This window comes from Helicoverpa zea, chromosome 15 (assembly GCF_022581195.2).
Source record: "Helicoverpa zea isolate HzStark_Cry1AcR chromosome 15, ilHelZeax1.1, whole genome shotgun sequence".
Classification (NCBI taxonomy): domain Eukaryota; kingdom Metazoa; phylum Arthropoda; class Insecta; order Lepidoptera; family Noctuidae; genus Helicoverpa; species Helicoverpa zea.
This window is the reverse complement of record NC_061466.1, coordinates 2442651-2457896: the sequence shown is the minus strand read 5'-3', so window position 1 is coordinate 2457896 and position 15246 is coordinate 2442651. Positions and strand designations below refer to the sequence as shown.

The 15246-nt window shown below is 36.1% G+C and overlaps 1 protein-coding gene and 2 long non-coding RNA genes across 11 annotated transcripts in view; 1 reads left to right on the top strand and 2 right to left on the bottom strand.

The window, feature by feature from the left end:
- LOC124636815 (protein groucho-like) overlaps positions 1-15246 on the bottom strand; it is a 28402-nt gene that overhangs the window by 8537 nt on the left and 4619 nt on the right. For 4 of the 9 annotated variants that reach the window (XM_047172978.1, XM_047172984.1, XM_047172980.1 and 1 more), the window contains 7 exons: positions 13510-13644; positions 12969-13097; positions 12225-12362; positions 11531-11584; positions 10950-11069; positions 10317-10480; positions 1209-1470 (listed from right to left, as the gene is read on the bottom strand). In XM_047172978.1, the coding sequence (XP_047028934.1) occupies positions 1209-1470; positions 10317-10480; positions 10950-11069; positions 11531-11584; positions 12225-12362; positions 12969-13097; positions 13510-13644 (1002 nt within the window). The remainder of the gene's footprint in view (positions 1-1208; positions 1471-10316; positions 10481-10949; positions 11070-11530; positions 11585-12224; positions 12363-12968; positions 13098-13509; positions 13645-15246) is intronic. The other 5 variants (XM_047172979.1, XM_047172985.1, XM_047172986.1 and 2 more) reach the window with 3 other exon arrangements.
- LOC124636817 lies at positions 2375-4418 on the top strand. Its single transcript, XR_006985156.1, has 3 exons — positions 2375-2420; positions 2694-2856; positions 4364-4418. It is a non-coding gene; the product is annotated as an uncharacterized LOC124636817 (long non-coding RNA).
- LOC124636816 lies at positions 4138-5308 on the bottom strand. Its single transcript, XR_006985155.1, has 3 exons — positions 5000-5308; positions 4681-4773; positions 4138-4189 (listed from the first exon to the last, which is right to left on the bottom strand). It is a non-coding gene; the product is annotated as an uncharacterized LOC124636816 (long non-coding RNA).

The following is a 15246-nucleotide window of genomic DNA, read 5'->3' as shown; positions in this document are numbered from 1 at the left end:
TGTGAGAAGGAGAAAAGAAAAAATACGTGTCCATTATTTTAGGGTTATCTAAAAGACGGACTAATTACTTTCTTTGATTCACCATACCTATTTCATAACATTCATTTCTATACATTTCAAGTGTAGTATTGCTCTTGAAGTTCCACATCAGGTGTTCCAGATCTTCGATGTTTATATGTCAATAGAGAGGGCTTATCAGATTGAACCACTTTTGCTAAAACGTCATATCTTCATATGCTTCATATAGTCTAGCAGGGCTCCTGGAGTTCCACATCAGGTGTTTTACATCTTCAATTTTTATAAGTCAACAGAGAGTGCTTATCAGATTGAACAACTTTTGCTACAACGTTATACCTCTATATGCTATAGTCTAGCTGGGCCCCTGGAGTTCCACATTAGGTGTTTTAGATCTTCAATTTGTATAAGTCAATAGAAAGTGCTTATCAAATTGAACAACTTTTGCTAAAACGTCATACCTGTATATGGTACAGAAAAGCTGGGCTCTTGGAGTTCCACATCAGGTGTTCCAGATCTTCAAATTTATTATCTCAGCTGAAAATGCTCATCAAATGAAACAATTTTTGCCATGGCACCATTTTTGTATCTCTTATAGTTTTGTTGGTCTGTTGGTGTTCTGCATCAGGTCTTCAAGTTTCGAAGATAAATTATAGCCTATATGTTGACCAGGCTTAATACTGATACAACAAAGAAAAAATCATTGAAATCCGTTCAGTAGTTCGGAAGATTAGCGTGTACAAACAAACAGACATACAGACATACAGACAGAATTTTTTTTTTTGGATTTGTGCTCCATTACTGTTTCTAAACCCCACCCAATTATTATTTTTTTAATATATTCAATGTACAGACAGTTTTTTTACAGATTTATTATATGTATAGATTACTGTGGTAGTTTCTTTATTGATTTCACAACATATTTTCTACATCATTAAATGTTCAATTAAAAAAAAAAATAGAAAAAATATTAACAAAAATTCTACTACTTATTATTATACACAATACAGATATAAAAATATTTTAATACACAATACAGAGAAGTTATGTACAAAGGCAAGCTTAACCCAGAGTTGGGTTCTTTAACAGCAAACCTTAGAGCGATAGGGAAGAATAATAAATAATTTTTCAATTTAATAAAGTTGTCTCTCCCTAGACGGAAGCTTTCAATAATGATGCATAAAAATACTTACCAAACAATCAAGCTGCGACAACGGTTCTAACGCCGCAGGTGAGCCTGGGTTGGATATATCCCATAGTTTGACGCAGCCCTTGCCGCCGGTGTAGGCGTGTCGCGATGCCCCCGCCAGTGACAGCGCGACTGCACAGACGACCTCGCCGTGCGGCAGCGCCGCCACGGCGCGCGCCGCCCGCGGCACGCCCGCGCCGCCCAGCGCGTCCGCCGGGAAGCCCACCGGCTGCAGGGGGCCGCCGCATGAGTGGTATGAATATGCACTGTGGGTAAAAACAATATTCTTGGTAAATGGTTGTGATGGCGCTAGTGGCCAAGTCAACAATCTGCTCCGTATTAAAAAATAATAAAAAATATAAATAATCCAGTTTAAGTGTAAAATATAAGTGAATTAAAGACTATTAGTGACAATAAACACGTGACATTATTTTCAAGTGAATATCTCTAGTAATTATTGAGATAATTAACAATTTGTTGAAACGTAAACAAAAACTTCATTAATTTTCAAAACAAAACAATATTTACTATTATTCCAGTGTTCAATAGTGCTCAAGCTAAAAGGAAGCAATTGTGGACGTTATTAAACAATTACGAAAGTTTTAAAACAATTTCTGTGAGTTTTTATCAAGCCATAACTTTCTTGTCAAAACAGCAAACAAAATTTCAAATCACCGTCTATAACCGAAAATAAAATTAACGAATTATTACATTCGTAAGCAGAACACAAATTTCACAGCCGATTGTACAGTTCGGATGGCGTAGAGGATATCACACCTGTCCGGATAGACCTGCGGGCCTAGCATGGCGATTCTATCTCTATTCTACCAAGAAACGACAAAGCTCTTTCTTTCCCACTCGACATGTCTTCTACCCGAGCATGGCGCGAGCTGTAGACTCGCGTTTCTATCAAGAGAAAGACTTTCCATAGCAACGGATAAGTAGCTAGTGATGGGTCGTTCTGCGATGAATTTACGTTTAGTTAGCCAAAAAAATGTGTCAATGCACTATTTTTCACGCATGAACCTATACATAAACTCACGTAACTCAAAGCAACAACAAAACGTATTCATCGAACTTATTTCTTATCTGTGGAACTAAAATGGTTGATGTTTGTTTGTTAATTTGTTTACAAAAAACGATTCTTGTTGTTGATTTTACATATTAATTTAAGTTGTTGATTTTTAATATTGGTGACTACTGCGGCAAGGAAAAAGTAAGTAGATTTTGTGATTAAATAAATAAAGTACTGATTATTCCAATAGTTGTGTGTAATTAATCTAAACGAACAATAATTAATTATCCATACATACGATGAAAAGAACAAAGGAAAATAACATAATAATCTCAATAAATGGTGATCGGTGGCATTGTCTGATGAACACTTTGCCATGCACAGTTCAATGTGTTCCTCACTGTTATCTTGCTTCCCTATATTATTGCCCGAAGTGTTTTTACTTTCGCCTTTACAAAAACTGTTTATTTACAGCGTACGAAGTCCCATCCAATAAACAGAGAAGATAATATCGCGATCCATTGAGAAAAGAAGGCCACGATAAAGAAGAATTTGTCAGTATTCAAAAGCTGCTGAAAAAATATGGAAAAAGAACGAGTTCTTGGCATACAATGCTCACACGAGAAATATTCTATTAGTAAGTGTCTTTAAATAATATTCATTTACTAGTAATAGTTCCCCAGACTTGTTGGCTTCATTCTAGCAAAACTCTCATGCTTTGTTTTCAAAATATAATTATGGCAATAATAATTATAGTATAGTAAGTTCAACTCAGTCGTGCGCGCGGCCCTATGTGTGGGTAACCCTTGTACATATACAGTGACTTTGTGTGCGTGACAAGAGGTACAGACGGGTACAAATACAGTTATTTAGGGGTTGTATACGGCTGTTTAAAGTACAGTTATTACGTAATTTAGTTTATTTATTTATAATGATTCTGTATCGCTACTTGAAAAATCAAATGATGAATTTTCGGATTCGCTACTTTCACCAATGTTAATTATAAATTCTGACTCCATGTCAAAATGTCTATAGTATCTATTCTTCTTTTTTCTTTTGTACATGTCGACAAGTATTACCCAACATCCCTTCATCAATTTGACTTAAACGTTCATTTATGAGTTTCATTATTTCTGTCTTATTTTGGTCGACATTATGCGAAGCAATATAATTTTTTAAAATTCCCCACACATTTTGTTTCCATTATTATACTAAATTATAGGTCTTTTACATTCTTAGTCCACACATTTATTTATTGTCCGCGTACCCCGAGCTAGAAAATATGTAAGGAGTATTTAATTCATCTTAGATATTTCACTTCATTTATTTCTTAGATACTGTCAATGTCAATTTGAAAAGCCGTATGAAAAAATAATGATAAACTGTAAAATGTAATAATAAAAAGCTTTGAATGTTGTTTCATTTTTTTGAAACGCTACCTGACTCCTTAAAACATTTTCTCCGTGAAGAACTAGACATTTTCGTAAACGACTGTACCCATAACAAAAAGCGATGAGAACACGTCATGCTCGGACGACGTCACTGTCACACGAATGAAAGTTGTATATTTACAAGCCGACGCACACATAGGGCCGCGCGCAAATCTGAGTTGAACTATCTATACCTATTTGTTGCTTGTGTGATATAATATAAGCAACAACTCTTAAGATAAAAAATAAAATGAGACAATCATTTACACAGAGGTAAAGGTTTATTTACATAAAATTAAGGCTACAGATAAAGTCATTTATTCAAAATAGGCTGAAAATCAGCAGCAGAAGCGGTGGAACAAACTCCCCAGCAACTCAATTCTGTCTGTATGGTTTGAAGAACTGTTGATATACAAAGATATTCATAATAGTTGCTCTTCTGTGAGTTGCAGCTTGTAGTAAGCTACCACTAAGGTCATTAGTGTGTCTCTCTCTCTCTGCCTTTCCTCGGGAAGAGTTGTAGCTTGTAGCATAGGCACCCTGCAAAAAGAAATAACTGTGTTTGGTAAAGAGTTTTTACAGTATTATAAAAGAATAACATACTGATACTGATACATTATCAGCATTATTATTGGTGTCATGAGCCAAGACCCTAATGCATAACTAGAATCCCCTGAAAATGAATGATAATTTAATTTTGTGTTCTTGTTTCAGATTACAAAAAAAGGATGCTAAATGACAGCTGGGCCTTCAGTTTACAAATTATAAATTATTGAAATTATATTATTTAATAAAGAATGTGAATATTAAAATCATAATGGTTGTTTATTTAAAATGTAATTTTTTTCTTAGCAGATAAAACTGTCCAATTCTAGAGTCATATAGCCTGCGCAGTTCGTTCTTAATGAGAGAACTATTGAAAATTGATTGTTTATGAACTCTGTCACGATAATTGGCATTTATGTTCAGTATTTTGCACTCAGTATCTACAATCTGAAATAGAGGTCATATCTAATATTAGGTATACTAACCTTGTATTCATTGCAAAAACAAATTGTTTAAAAAATTTGCTAACAGTGGTTAGTAATGTTGTTAATGACCTAAGCAGGACCCGAGCAAAGAACCTGCAACAATTAGACTTTGTTAAATATTTTTCTTCTGTTTAATCATTTTCTTGCAATGAAGGGCAATACCTACATAATAGACAAAATAATCTTAGAAACAATAATAAATGAAGTGAATAGATTTTTCTATATTTAAACCTTATCTATAAGGACGAAAACTTTGTCATATTTTTGGTTGATAACAATTGGAAAGCACAACAAAATAAAATAGACTGTAGGTACTTACATTGACAAGAACAGGCAGACCCTGAGATATAGGAGACAGATTCCTGGCACAAATACTGCACCATCTCTGCACATTTACGTTTTCGATGTCGAGAGGCTTAACACTCGTATAGCTCGTTCTTTGAGCTTTACACTGATTCTTCTCAGCATAAATACTGACCACATGACGACGGTAGGACCCCGAAATACTTTGTAAATGCTATTTGAGAACTTAAAATTATAATAATATTCTTGTCTACTCTTGTCTAGGTCCGATGAGATGTAGAGTATTTGACATTTCATATAGAAAGTTATATCTACTCCCAAATGTCAAAAGTAGATAAAATATAGTCGTCATGCTCGACGCGATAGACACATGTCGATGAAGAAAAGAAACATTTCTCTTCTCGATGTCAAACATCGCCATGCTCGGATCGATAGAAATCTTTCTTCAATCTGTCATTTTGTCGATTCTCCGGTAGACAAAAGCTGTTTCTATGGCGGTCATGCTAGGCCCGCTGGAGGTCTCGAGTTCGAATCTCAGCAGTGGACTCTCTTTTTTCTAGTACATTGTTTGTTAAAAATAATTTATTAGGGTGCGTCCACATCTGGCGAATGCGCCGCGAATGCGCAGCACGCGAGCCGATCGCGAGCTGTCCGCGAGCTGCGCGCGTGCAGTCACTGCAATAGTTCGGTGCGCCTCTTTAGCGCAACTCACGCAAGGCTCGTATAGAGCGCGCGAGCGGCGTGCGATCTGCGCGCAATCAGTTCTCGCCCTTACAGTTCCGTATATTGGCTCAGTACTATCGAAGATGGCAGACGTCGCGCGCCGCCTGCGCGCCGCTCGCGTGCGGCGCTTAGGTCGCGCGCGAGCTGCGCGCGGGCCAAGCAGAAGCGGCGCACGAACAAAAATGCACGCGCGCAGCTCGCGGACAGCTCGCGATCGGCTCGCGTGCTGCGCATTCGCGGCGCATTCGCCAGATGTGGACGCACCCTTATACAAACATGAACTTCTTTGAGAATATTACATTCAGAAAAGCTAGAACACTTTCCTTGACAGAGATATCGGATGAACATAGTTCTAATAATTTGGAGATAGATGGCAGTGCTAGTAGTTTGCCTAACATCTCAAATAATGAAAATAACGAGTATGTGCAGGAACTCCAGAATCAAATAGAACAACTCACCTCCCAACTGAACTCCGCACATGAAGAGATAAAAAACTTAAACATTGAAAATACTGAACTAAAAAAATCTTTAAATGTAATAACGAATAAAAATGAGGTTCTAAAGAAAGCTACCAAAAAACTAACCGGTGAAGTACAAACGCCCAGAAAAGGCTCACAAACATCAACTGCTCGAAATCATTCTCAAAGAAAACCAGCAGTAATTAAGAAACCTACAGAAACATTGCATTCCAATACAAGTGGCAATAGCAATAATTTTGGCCCAGGCTTGCAGAACACAACTGCACAGAAGAGAGAAGGCGATGGCAACAACGTTACACATAAATCCGCAAAGCAATCGTGAGTACTAATGTAAACAATAAAATACTATCAATAGCTGAAGACACATTTCACAATTTTCAAATATGTCATTACGTCTCACCAAACTGTGATACAGTGCAGCTTATCAGCGACATTCATAAAAAACTAGCAGATTATAACTATGAAGACTACTGTGTAATTTTTATTGGTGAAGAGGACTTCCAGCGTACGAAGGACTATGTAAATATAATTGTTAAGCTGAGAGAGGCATTGCTTAAAGTACAACATACAAACATTATCATATGTGTTCCTACATTTAAGTTAAGTAACTATTCGTCCATGTTCAATTGGCGTATAGAAACATTTAATAACTTACTACACCTTGATCTCCAAACATTTAATTATGCAACTGGTTTTGATACTAACTTAAATTTAACTTATGATTTTAGAACGTTTTCGAAATTTGATAGAAAAATAAGTAACCATGGAATGCGTAACATATTTAAAAATTTATTGCTAGCAATCACTGAGATGTCCCCAATACAATGTGAGTCTGATATAGAAACTTCCAATGATAATTGTAAAAGTAATGAAGACTATTTTTTTCGTATATAAAAATATTACTCTAATGCATCAAAATATAAATGGTCTCATAAATAAGTCAGCTATGTTTACTGCTATATTAGATGAATTGTATGACTTAGGAAAAACTGTTGATGTACTATGTTTCTCAGAGCATAATATGATTTTACCTGATGTTGATTTGCTCCACATTCCTAATTATAATGTTGCTACCTATTTTACTAGAGAATCCAGACATGGCGGTACTTGCATAATGATACGAAACGGAATTAAATATAAGGTTTTGGAGTCTATTGAAAAATACAGTGTCTCAAATGTAATCGAATGTTGCGCAGTAGAATTGACAGATCACAACATCGTCCTAATATGTATGTACAGAAGTCCACATAGCAATGAATTAAGAAAAAAACTTGATATGTTTTTTAAGAATCTGGATAGTCTCTTAAGCTCTATCTCATTCCACACAAACAAAAAAATAATACTCTGCGGTGATTTCAATATTGACCTCCTCAAAAATACCAAATGCTCTGAGCAATTTAGGCACCTCATTACAGGATTCAATCTTAAATTCGAAATAAAAGTACCAACTAGGTTATGCAGCGGGACCTGTATTGATAATATTGCTCATAATATACGAGGATCTAAAGGCGAAGTATTAGAGCTAGCAGTATCTGATCATACTGTCCAGCTTCTACGGTGTCCAGTTAAGCAAACGTGTGTGTTAGATCACTGGTTCACTACAAAACGGGACTATTCTATAGAAAATGTGCAAAAATTTAAAACTTATCTCGCCAGCATTACATTTTCTGATGTGTATAAAGAAACAGATCCAAACAAAGCGTTTAAACTATTCTATGATTGGTTTAAATTACTGTATGATCTATGCTTTCCTAATGTAAGAGTAAAAATATCGACCAGGGTAAAACCAAAGTGGATTAGTCGCGGTATTAAGATATGTAGCAAAAGAAAAAGAGAACTGTTATGGAAATACCGAAAAACACCTACTAAAGAAAATAAAGCTAACTTCAAAGATCTCTCTAACCGTCTTAAGAAAGTAATCGATCTCACGCAAAGAGCTCATAATTGTCGATTTATTAATTCGGCACAAAATCTTTGTAAAGCAACATGGAAAGTTATTAATAGCAGAAAAAACAAAAACAATACACCTAATGAACCTATATTAAAAATTAAATCTAATGAAAAAGTATTGACTAATCCCCATGAAATAGCACAAGCTTTCAATAATTATTTTGTTGATCAAGTCAAATCAACTAATAGTACAAACATAAAAAACACGTGCAATAATAATAGAAATGAATCAATGTTCATGGCCCCTACGATACCACTCGACATCTATCGAATTATCATGTCACTCAAAAACACGGCCAGCACTGGATATGATGACATAACAACAAAAATTATAAAACACGTGTGCATTATAATTGCGCCAATATTGAGCCATCTTATTAATCTAAGCATTGAACACGGTATTTTTCCAGAAGAATTGAAAATAACCATAATAAAACCCCTATTTAAAAAGGATGACAGAGAAAACATGACTTGCTATAGACCTATAGCTTTAGTACCGATTTTCTCTAAGATATTTGAGAAAGCAATTAACAACCAACTCACTGCATACTTCGAGAACAATAATTTATTTGTTGATAACCAGAAAGGCTTTAGAAAAAACAAGTCAATTGACATGGCCATTTATGATTTCCTGCATACAGTTAGCAGTAGAGTAGATAAGAGATTACCTGCTATTGCACTATACATGGACATGTCAAAGGCTTTTGACCGCGTCGATCACAAAATACTTATAAACAAACTAAATTCTTACGGAATAAGAGGAAATGTATTGAACTTAATTGCATCCTACCTTCGTAACAGACAACAAATAACATTTATTAGTAGAATTTGTAAAAATAACGAAATTACGTATAAGTCTAACCAGAGAACGGTAACTTACGGAGTACCGCAGGGAAGTGTGCTTGGCCCGACTTTGTTTATTATTTACATTAATGATTTCCCAATGTCATCAAAATACCCCATGACAATGTTTGCAGATGACAGTACCCTACTTTTTAATAGTGACGACTTACATTCACTGGAGGCAGATATTAACTCTAATATTGATTCGGTTGTTAATTGGCTAATAAATAATAATCTAGTTATAAATTTAGAAAAAACAGTATTAATGAAATTTCAACAACGACTAAATAATAAATTAAATTTAAATATTAAATACAATGACAAAATTATTAATGAGACTAATGTTACTAAGTTTTTAGGACTAAATATAGAAAATACGCTAAAATGGAATATACATATAGACAAAGTATGCAATAAACTAAACCAATACTCTTATGCTCTGCATATGTTAAATAAAACGGCAAACCGAAAAACAGTATTAATGGCGTATCACGGTTTAGTAGCGTCGACGTTGAGGTACGGAATTATGTTTTGGGGAAACGCAACGGGTAAAGAAATGGTGTTCAAGTGTCAAAAAAGGTGCATTAGAGCTATCTGCAATCTAAAATCTACCGACAGTTGCTACATGCATTTTAAGAATTTAAAAATATTAACAATGCCCTCACTATACATTTACGAAACAAGCATGTTTGTAAAAAATAATTTAAATAAATTTGACCAAGTAACCAGTCAACGTCGTTGTGATCAGTTACATGTAATAAGGTCTAAGACTACATTTTATAAAAACAGTATTTTTGCAATGGCTCCAAAAATTTATAACAAACTTCCAAAAAGTATAAGAACTGAACAGAATATTAGTATTTTTAAACGTAGATTAAGTACATTTCTAATAGATAAGGCATATTACTCAGTTGAAATATTTCTAAATGATAAAATAGAAACACTATGATTTTATATAAACTCAATAGGATTAAAATTATTTGTACACCAATTCCATTTGGTAGAACATAGAGCTCTAACATGTTTAATTTTAAGACCTATCTGTATACCTATGCTCACAAATAAATACATTGAATTGAATTGAATTGAATAAACCAAAATGCTCTGTCAGCTGTTCCATGAAAAGAAAAATGAAAAAATAGGCCGAGCTAGTAACGTTCCTCATTCCCCGAACACCCACATTTCGGCGCGTTATTTTCTTAGGAGATTTTGCGTTAGGAGATCTCGCTAGTCATTTTTATTCTCCATGGCTAATACTAACAAACGGCTTAGCAGGCGCGGTACGGTACGGCAGCAGGTGGGTAGTGCAGTAAGACACAGTGTACGTGTAATACTAACGGCTTGGCAGGCGCGATGCCGTTGGCGCGCGGGTCGTAGAGCGGCGCGTGCGGGGCGCGGTAGGCGTAGGGCAGCGCGTAGCGCCCGGTCGGCGTCCCGGCCCGCGGCTTGCCGCCCGCGCCGCCCGTGCAGCCCGCTGTGCTGCCCGGTGTGCCAGGCTTCTCCTGAAAACAACAATATGTCAAGCTATAACAAACAATCATCCAGTGCCGCGGCTTCGGTATGTGAGCGGTGGGGCGGAGAGGCGAGGGCACTTGCTGTCATTACTCGGTTAGGCGCCGTACTTCATGACGGCAACACGCGTTAACAGTTCCGGCTAGTTGACACAAAACGCACATAAGATTGCATAGCGAGATGAGTCCGCCGATAAAAAGTCAATCAAAGGAAAATATTTAAAGTGCATGCGTTTCTTTTTTAAACGGAAAGCCGATGTGAATGCTTTAGAACACAAACAATTTCATATGTCATTAATAATGTCACATTATCGGGAACCGTTTTTTTTACATAGGTACTGATATATTTAATTGTGAACGACCTCAAGTCACATAAGATTTTTTTAAATTACAGCTATGGTATATTACGAAGACCAAAATTCAAATTAATGACAAAATAGAACAAAAGTAACGAACTCACGTCTTTGGAACTCTTGGGCGTGGATCGGCTTGAGGACGAGCCTGATCTCGAGGGAGGTCGCGGCCCGTTCTCTGTCCTCTCTCCCCCCTCCGTGCGGACACTGGGTGACCCTCTCTCCTCCTGATGAGAGGATAGTTAATAAAAAATTGATTTTAAAATATGTAGATATGATAATTTAATCTAATCCAATCAGAAGATGGCACAATTAAAGGATCCTAACAGGCCTTTTTTGCAAATCTTACTAGCCTAAATTGAATCGTTACTTCTATTATCATTTTAATATATAAATGAAGTTGAAAACAATTCGCTCGAAGAGATGTTCAAATCTGACACTGGACCCTGTATACAAGTTATTTGCAGTTACATTATATTGTGGATTGTAACGTAACGTTTTTACATTAAAAACCTACATTTCAGACATAAGAGTACAACTCTCAACGTAACAAACGTGCCTCGTATTAAAATAACGTATCATTAGCCACAATGCACTGCACACGAAAACAGGAAAAAACATCTAAAAAATAAAAATATCCTTGAATTCCTCCGTACAGTAACAGAATACACGATTGGTACCACCTTACCTCATTTGCCACATCAACAACAAGATCTTGATCACTTTTTTCGGCGTCGCTGTCCTAGAAATGTAATTAAAACAATTAATACGAATATTAATTAGAGTTAGCGTTGTGGAACCAGCAATGATATTAATTTACAAGTATTGTCACAGCCATTATTATCAGCAATGTACGAACAAAGCATCTGAACAAACAAGCGGTCCGAACAGGCGGGCTTTGCTGAATTATTACGATAAGTTGTTTGTTAATTATTTTTTTATTCAAAAATTCAAATGTTTATTGAGGAAAACCTTACATTAAACATTGCGTAAGTCATAATGCATAATGTCATAAGAAAAATAATTCTTGTGGTTAGATAAATAAGTGACTTGGCATTTCTATTTGCGGCCATTAGAATAGAAATGGCCATGTATTGCTTTAACTCGCTATCATAAGAAAATAAACAGCTGCAGCGGGTTACAGATGGTCGGGGAACGGTGACCGCTGACAAGACTTTCGCTGAAAGCACCGATCATGGTATCTTTTCCGAAAAATCCCGCAACGTTTCACAGCATTTTTTTTTCTAATTTAACCACATACCAATTCAAGAAGTCCTAGACTTTTTTTCCTAAATTTTGACAGTCCAGCAAAACCCGCCTCTATCTAACACACGTAAAGTGAACTAATACAAAAAGCTTACGATAACAGAAGCGACACATACACTACATAGACTCACATGGCCCAGTACCTTCTCCTCCTTCCTGCGCTTGACGTCGAGGGCCTCGGGCTCGGGCGAGCGCGGCCGGTACTTCTGCTCGCGCTCGTGCGGGGACACCGAGCGACGCGGCTTGGGGGAAAACTGGGGTTGACAGTTTATGTCAATATTGGTAATTTATCTAAGTACTATATTACAGGCCCTTCTGGAATAGTTGGGCTTAATCAATCCTCATATTTACGAAGATGTGATGAGATGTTTATTATTTTTATAAAATATTTCGTTATGTTAGGTATAAGATTGCCAATCTATTGTACACTAGCCGTTTTCCCGGGGTTCACCCGCGTGCCGTGGGAGCTACTGCCCGCACCGGGATAAAATATAGCCTATGTTAACCGCAGATAATATAGCTTTCTAATGATGAAAGAATATTTAAAATCGGTCCAGTAGTTTTTGAGTTTATCAATTACAACCAAACAAACAAACAAAGTTTACCTCTTTATAATATTAGTATAGATTAGTATAGATAGTATAGATAAATTTTTCTTGAAGCAATCTTCTATATTTTATACCTTGAAATAATGTATATGAATCGGGTCTTTACTCTGATGGATGTTTGCAAATCTTTTTTGAAGAATAAAAAGCAAAATACTGATACAAGTCGGAACTTCAAAATCGAAGAAATACTTCGAAGTACTTTTAAAAAGCAGTAAATACAACTACCCTAATACAGTAATTAATGTAGTGTACCTGTGGATGCCCCCTAGGACCGAGCCGGTCGTCGTCTCTAGGCGGCGGCTGCCCCGGCAGCAGCGGCGGCGGCGCCGGCCCGCCCGGCAGCACGGGGGGCTTTATGTCCGCGGGAGGGGGGAGCTCCACCTGGGAGGAAACATTTACATTATATTTACAGTAACAGCCCTAATTTTAAAGATTTTAGGAAAAGTGGTCAGAAGAAGAGATGAGATACAGTGACGAAAATTCTTCCCTATTAAAGATGGGAGATAATTTACCGCTGCAGGGAATTAGTTTTCCCGCAGGGGCTGCGGGATTGTTCTGAAGAGTTATCGCGGCCCTGGTACATAAAAGGCCTACAAAGGAACACAATGTATTTTTAGTCAGTAAAAGTCTGATACTCCCTCACCGCTGCTAACCCACAGCGGGAGGGATCATTTGATGATTTTTGCCATCGATAAAAAAAAAATACAAACAAAAACGGAATTCGTTTTTAGTATGTCTGATAACATGAAAGAGGCTAGGCAGATGATGAGTTTAAATTCTACAGTAATATTACCTTGTGTGCGGGGGGAGGTAGATGCGGCGGGGGCGGGGGCGCGGCGCCGGGCGCGAACAGCAAGCCGCCGGCGCCCAGCAGCGCCTGCGCGCCGCCCACGCCGTGCGACAGGCCTGCGCTCGCGTGGATCTGCTGCTACACCAACGCGTTTGTATTAGCATGCGGTATTGCTCATATACATGTGGAAAATGGGACGCCGCAATGTTGGATAAAGGAAAAGTTATATTATCGTAACTTAATAGTTATCAAATCAAATGCATTAACCGATTCTTTTATATACCTATATTTAACGTAGGACTTGAGTATTATCTATTACATTTTATTAAGTTGTTTGTAGAGTTGTTGTACTTTTGTAGCAACAATCATAATAAGATTTTTTTTACAGCTGGTGTGAGTACCAACTACTCGTGGTGGTTGGAAGTTAATTTAGTCTTCTTTTGGTAATTACTGCTACGGATAATTAAGAATAATGTTTGGAATATATTTTGAACTCAACTATAAGAGTCAAAACCTTATAGAGACTAGCCTTAGAGAAGTGGAAAGTCTCACGTCTTAATTAAAATTTCCCGAATGATATCATGCAGATAAGTTAAGATAATATGTGATGTATATAAACAATGATACCCATGACGTTTCTGTGATTCATATCTCAACTATTTGTTTTAATATTAAGATGATTAATGACACCATGACCGTTCTTTACTAGTTCGAGAATAAAGACATTGAGCCGAAACAGAATGTTTCTACAAATTTCCTATCTATGTCTTTAGTTTTTGCCTGAATAGGTAGGTATCTACATTGTCTAATTTGCAGCTATAATTAATTATGCTACGAACGCAAACGACTGTAAAATAATCGTAGAATTATACAGAATACTAAAAATAGATATGTTAACACAAACATGAAGCAAGAATCTAGGAGAACACATTATCAAAAATTTTATTTTAGACACAAAAGTATTTCCAATTAATAATACAAGCGTGCGCATGAAATTAATTAAAAACTACCAATAAAATAATTAATGCTAGCTAATTGATTAATTTAGTACACAGTAATTATACTTAAATGCGCCAATTTTAATTTGCAAACTCTCTCAAGGGTATAATTTTAATGGTCAAATTAGGAGATTAATAAGAGGTACATAACAAAATGTAGCTTGGTTTGTTACCAAAATAATGCAGATTTACTCAATAATATTGATAACAAAATAACTGAAATGATTTACTAGCAATACGTAAGTCTCATTGGTCATTTTAATGAGACATATTAACAATATGGCGTATACAATATAAAGCGCTAATTATTTGCAGTTAGATGCAACAGCTACAGCTTGTGCTTGCATACAATGAAAACGTGAAGTTAGGAGTGTGATTAATACTTAATATAAAACATAAATGTCCAATTAGTTTTTATTTTTAATTAATTTTGTGTTAAATGTCTGCTACTACTTCTGTTTGCTTGTGCATTCTCTAAATTGGTATACCTAAAACTATAGCAATTGTTATTTTTTAAATAAAAAAATGTTGTTACACAAATCATAGCAAAGATCATCATCATCAATATTTTTTATATAAACAAAACAACAAAACTACCTTCAATAAATTCAAGATTTATAAATGGATGTGAACCATATGAAAACCACCAAATTATTCTTAAAAAACTCTGTTAGATACTTCGCTTTACGACAAAATGTAATTGCTGAGAGTGATTTGTAACCATTGATATAAACCATGCATC